Source organism: Buceros rhinoceros, unplaced genomic scaffold (assembly GCF_000710305.1).
Source record: "Buceros rhinoceros silvestris isolate BGI_N320 unplaced genomic scaffold, ASM71030v1 scaffold209, whole genome shotgun sequence".
Lineage (NCBI taxonomy): Eukaryota > Metazoa > Chordata > Aves > Bucerotiformes > Bucerotidae > Buceros > Buceros rhinoceros.
In genome coordinates this window covers 71,296-77,316 of record NW_010433302.1, presented here as the reverse complement: position 1 = coordinate 77,316, position 6,021 = coordinate 71,296, and the positions used below count along the sequence as shown (strand labels likewise).

Here is a 6,021-nt window from a genome sequence, read left to right as displayed (position 1 = left end):
CGGAAGAGTGTAAGGCCTGGAAATAAGTAAATGTATCTCATACAGTGGAGATTTCAGAGAGGAGTGAAAATCTACTTCCGTTTCTGCTGATGATAGGACACTGGATATCTTTTAACCCAACTCCCCAAAAGGCATTGCTAACAAAATCATCCAGTCCTTGAATTGGGAGGCACGGGGAAAAGAGGTGGGAAAATCTGAAATCGTGTCTCTGCAGCACACGCCGGAGCCAGGAGAAAACAGTATTGACCTTTGTTCGAGGATACGTGCCAGTCGACGGGACATTTTAGGACCTAAAGTTCTTAAGTCTGTCTTTAGTCTTCTGGGTGATTATAGTACTTAATCATCTCCAGGTCAATATATTATATAAAAACTATGTCTACGCCTTTATGGTCGTAACGTTTTTATGTTTATAGACAACTAGTTCGGAACTCTCTGGATGACCTCTTATGTCCGGCACCAAATATGGAAGGGCAGAGTGATGAAAGGGCACTTTTGGATCAGCTGCACACACTGCTGAGTAACACGGATGTCACAGGGCTGGAGGAGATTGACAGAGCGTTAGGAATCCCTGATCTTGTAAACCAAGTAAGCAAACGAGAGAAGTTTTTAGCCAATTATTTTCAAAAAACCTGTATTATTTTGTAACTTGAAAAGACAGTGTAGAGATCCTCCTCCCTCGCTCCATCTTCTCACTTCCTCACCTTCATTATCCTACGTCCGCCTTTGGAAGCAATGATTTTAACTGGAGAAGCTCAGAATGAGTCAATTTCTTGTGCGTTACAAAAACATAAACAGCATTTTCTTATCCAAGTGCATTGTAATATGCCCTGCTGTATAGGGTGGGGTTTTCTGGTGTAAAACATTATAATTCTGTAAGTGGAGAATTGTGTTGGGTTTCTTTAGTAAACACTTGTCAGCTGAGCTTGGGTTGGGAAATAAACTTGACTGGCAGTGATGTGTTAGTGAGTAGGACACTTCCATCTCCTCCAGTTCCAGCTTGAATTTGCATGGCTAGCAAATTGGAAAAAGAAATTCTATGAATAGTTTAGAACTTGCCAAAATCCACAAAATCACAGTCAGTTGTACAGATAGCAGTTTAAAACTAGGAAGGGTTTGAATAATGATCCTGGCCTGCCTGCGTAAGCACCGTGCAGCACAGCTGGGTTTAAAAAATTTATTACTAACTTTTGGTATTTCTTTTGACTGGAGACAAAACTATCAGGAACTTTTCCATGCTGTGTTCTACCCAGTAAACCACTGGTGGCTGTACGCTGTGTTAGCTTTATTGTTTCTTCAGGAGTTCCTACTTAAAGAATATACTGCTAGTGAAAACACTTCTGTGTCTGTTGAAGGGACAAGCTTTGGAACCCAAACAAGATTCGTTTCAAGGTCAGGAATCTTCAGTTATGATGGACCAGAAGACTTCGTTGTACAGTCAGCCCTACCAGGGACAAGGGGCAGCAATGCCAGGAGGTTTTAGTAACATACAGGGACAACAGCCATCCTTTAATTCGGTGATGAATCAGATGAGCCAGCAGAGCAATTTTCCACTTCAGAGCATGCATCCTAGAGCAAACGTGATGAGACCTCGAACCAACACACCGAAGCAGCTCCGCATGCAGCTCCAGCAGAGGCTTCAGGGGCAGCAGGTAATCTTGCACTCCTGCTTTGCACTTTCTTCCTGTTCTGGAAGGGATGAAGGTGCGCACTGAACTGTGTTGCTTCACGAATACAGAAGCAGCAGTCAGCTGGAGGGACGGCTCTTCCCTTCTGACAGTGCTTTTCACACGGCGTGCAGGGGTGAAAGAACCTTTGTTAGGGACAGGTGGTTCTCCTTCATCAGCCTCCTTAGCTTACGGATTGGATTGGATCCTGCTTCCCAAAACAGTTACTCCTGCATGACATAGCTCTGGAGGATCCCTTTATCCATGTTAAGGTTTAGTATTTTTTTTCTCAGTCTCACTGATCACATTAAATGGGCAGCTGCATTTCTCCTGTAAATCCAATGTTACTTCTTTTTCACTATGTTTGCTAACTCATCATTTGGGCTTATCGAAATATGGGTTTACTTTCGAATTTTTGATTTGATGTCATTTTAGATATTTTCCTAGGATGAAAGATGAGAGAGTAGATACAGCCACATAGATTTTAACCCTGGGTGGACAGCATAGCTCAAGAAATTGCTGCATGATTTCAACATTGAGTTCCCCGTGTGCAAACGCAGTCCTGATATCAAATACAATGTACAGATAAAACTCGGAAAACTGAGTCGGTGCTGCATGACACGGGATGGCCACGTCCAATCCTTGGGAAACAACTGTGCTTCTTCTGTGGCACTTAGTCAGTCTGTATGGCTTCGGGATTTTGTGATGGAGAGGGAAGGAGACAGAAAATTACTATTTTCAGCAAAGCTACTGGCTATACGCTTCTGCCCAAAACATCACTTGGAACGAACAGGTAGTCTGCTAGGTATTTATTCTTAAAAAGTGCTGATTTCAAGGGAAGAAAAAAATACAGCCAGTTAGTGCTGCATTGGTTGAACAGATTTCCTTCTGTGCGTGTTTGAGCTGCTTAAGCAAATAGGTTGATACTTCAAGTACATCAAACAAGGCAAAAATTAAACATTGCACTTCATGGATTTGAGGGGTCTGTAAAGAATGTTTTTTGGAGATGTTGCCATTCCTTCCTTCAGATACTGGTATTTTCAAGCTAATCGTGGTAAAATGTCTTTTTCCAAGTTTATGAATCAGACCCGTCAAGCGCTTGAAATGAAAATGGAAAATCCAGTCAGTGGTAATACCTCAGTGATGAGACCAGTTATGCAGCCGCAGGTGGGGTCACAGGTAAGTAGTCGCTACAGCAGGCATCTGCAGCAGCAGGGTGTGAACAGATGCCTCTTTTACACGTCTGCTTAGAATGGGACCCTCTTTCATGGTTCCACAGCATTACTTTTTGTTTTGGTTTGTTTTTTTCCCTGTACAGTTAAAAAAAAAAAAAGTGGGTTTTTAAGCTCCCTTATTCATGGGATTTCAGAGAGATTTGTTCATTAGGTCACGCTAGCAGTACAGTGCACCAATAGCCTTCTCCACGTAGCCAAACTACTTTATCATTTGTTTAGCGCTAATGACAACTTAAAGTCTAATATTTTGATGATTTTTGTACTGGCTGGGGGTTTTCTTAACTTTCTGTTCTGGTAAAGGATATGCTGGGTCTTTAGAGTTAGGAGGAGTGTAGGTGGTTTGATTGACATGATTTCATTCCTTAAAAGTTTTTTCTAATGTGATTTTTCTTTTCTTTGGGGGATAGCAGCAAGGTTTTCTTAATGCTCAAATGGTGGCTCAGCGTAACAGGGAGCTAATAAGTCATCATTTTAGACAACAGAGGATGGCAATGATGATGCAGCAGCAACAGCAACCTCAGGCCTTCAGTCCACCACCAAATGTGACTGCCTCAGGAAGCATGGATAGTGCTTTGACAGGCCCTCCAATGGCTCAAGTTCCTCCACAGCAATTCCCCTATCCGCCTAATTATGGTACTAGTACTAACACGGTTTTGGTTTTGTTTCTCTGTTTTCCTTTTCCCTTTCTTCATTTATTATTAATCCAAACTACCTAAATACCAATCATTGTGAACAATGGAAAATACTGCTACAAAAAAGGATGACTTTTTCTCTTCCTATCACTGCAAGAAGATAAACTAAAAGTACTGGCCGATGATAACTGAAGTATATTGTTTGTCCTTTGTCTTTTAAGGAATAAGCCAACAGCCTGACCCTGCGTTTAGCAGAGTATCAAGCCCTCCCAACCCAATGATGTCATCAAGAATTGGACCCTCCCAGAATCCTATGATGCAGCATCCTCAGACAGCAACAATGTACCAGTCCCCTGAGATGAAGGGCTGGCCATCGGGAAGCATGGCCAGGAGCAGGTGAACTTCACAGCTATAAACTGTACCTCAAAACTGTCTGTCTTTTTGTTGAAAGCAGAAGCTATGTTAAATAGCTTGAAGTAGGAAAAGGAGTTAGAAGAGGGAAAAATCATTGTATCTCTAGTGTCTTAATTGTCCTTGATCCAGCTCTAGCTTAGGAAGCAGACTGAGTAATCTGTCTTATGCTGAGCTCCATTTATTCATGTTGGACCTCTGCCATTGTTGTAACAGGAAGTAACATTCAGACTTCAGATACTGAAAAAACAACTTGGCGAGAAATACAGAAGTTCAGAATAGTGTTACAATGGACAGTACAGCCCTTACAGAAGCCTCCAAAAAGGTTACAGCAGGAAACACATACACGTACTTCCGTGTGCGCCTAGAAATTCAAGATTTGTTTTGGAATCTATGTTACATAGAAATTAGGTCAAAACAAGTAAATGTAAAAATAGATGTATCTTTCATGCGCTGACGGCTGGTGCAGGGAAGGCAATATACTGATGTATAAACTTCTTGGAAGGTAATTTTATTTGCCCTTTTGTGCTTCAGTTCTTTTCCACAGCAGCAGTTCAGCCATCAGGGTAATCCAGCAGCATACAGTATGATGCACATGAATGGCAGCAGTGGCCACATGGGACAGATGAATATTAATACCATGCCGATGTCGGGGATGCCCATGGGTCCAGACCAGGTGAGCCGTACGTAAAGACTGATGAAAAGATCTGTTGAGACTTTTCCCATTGTTTCAAGCTATTCCTCTGGCACAATCCTGTTCTCAGTTATCCTGTTCGTATTTAGATCTGTGGACCTACCTTTCCTGTGTCCCAAGAGATACCTTATTTCGATGATATTTCAATCACATCCGTGATGAACCCCAGCTGTATACTGGGATTAGCTGTTGACTTTGAAGTATCATAGGTAGGGTCAAGGCTTAAACTGCACAAAGGATGCTTTCTGAGCCTGGAGAAACCCCAGAGAGCAAACCACGGAGATCGTGAAAAGCATCTTCTGCAGATGTAAAAGGTTATATGGAACAGCTCTCACGAGTCAGCCCGAGAATCCTGGTAGCACAGCATCCTCCTCCTGGCAGATGCTGCTTGCAGATCCTTACCCTTCCAATACCTTAGAATAGCTTGTGTGTGCCCAGCAAGAACTATGGAAAATTTAGGCTGCTTATTTAAGGGAGGAAAAATGAGCTAATACCAGGCTCTGCACAGAAGGCTGAAATACCGAGTATCCTTTTGCTGTAATCCTTCCACAAAATGTCCAGGGATGAGTGACGTAATACTGAGATAAGCTAAATTCATTCAAGTAGAAAGAACCTAATGAAATTTTGTCTAAGGTACCTAAGGAAGCAGCCAAAATAATCTGAGGACTTCTGGGGATAAGTAAGGCACTGGAGAACTGTGATACGAGCACCTCTTATAAAGAGGGGAGAACGGCAGATTCTCCAGACCCACATGTCATACAGCAAAGATAGCCAAATAAGTGTTCCGGCAGTTCTGGGACGCATTTATTTTCTAGAAATTATCTTCAAAGCAGAGCACTAAAATGCTCCTCTTCTGCTTAGGAACTGTCTGTCAGTACTTTCCTCTTCAATGTGCAGTCTGTTGACCTTTTTTTTTCCAGCAAAGGTGTTTTATTTTCTCTGCTGATTTTTTTTTTTTTTAACAGAAATACTGCTGACACGTAGACCCGTATCTCCAAACAAGAATGCGCTGTATTAATGATGCACTAGTACTATAAAGGAAAGCTACGCATTCTTCACGGCAACTAGTACTGGCCTTACAGAAACAAGCGATTTTTCCCATTAATCAGCACGGTGTCCTAAGTTACTTCATTCAGAAGAAAAAGAGGAAAAAAAAAACCCCAACATTTAGTAGAAGCAGCGTCTGTATTACTGTATATTGTGGTGTACAAAAAAGGTCATAAATATTTTTGGCGCTCTGCCTCTAGAAATGTGAATCTGGCAACGGCGTTTGAGTAGAAACGTGGTGGGTCGACTCCTGGTTACCTTAGGAGCTATTGGCTGTAGCTACCCCAAGCCCTTTAAGTACAGGCAGACAAAAGTGCCTGGAGAAGTCATGGTGGTAA

At 42.1% G+C, this 6,021-nt stretch overlaps 1 protein-coding gene across 1 annotated transcript in view; it reads left to right on the top strand.

Annotated features, from left to right (window-relative positions):
* The window catches only part of NCOA3 (nuclear receptor coactivator 3), an 18,076-nt gene extending 13,231 nt beyond the window's left edge, over positions 1 to 4,845 (top strand). Inside the window, exons 15-21 of the mRNA XM_010144056.1 lie at positions 414 to 585; positions 1,353 to 1,649; positions 2,739 to 2,843; positions 3,307 to 3,532; positions 3,753 to 3,927; positions 4,477 to 4,618; positions 4,726 to 4,845. Coding sequence (XP_010142358.1) covers positions 414 to 585; positions 1,353 to 1,649; positions 2,739 to 2,843; positions 3,307 to 3,532; positions 3,753 to 3,927; positions 4,477 to 4,618; positions 4,726 to 4,845 — 1,237 coding nt within the window. The remainder of the gene's footprint in view (positions 1 to 413; positions 586 to 1,352; positions 1,650 to 2,738; positions 2,844 to 3,306; positions 3,533 to 3,752; positions 3,928 to 4,476; positions 4,619 to 4,725) is intronic.
* The last annotated feature ends 1,176 nt before the right edge of the window (positions 4,846 to 6,021 follow it).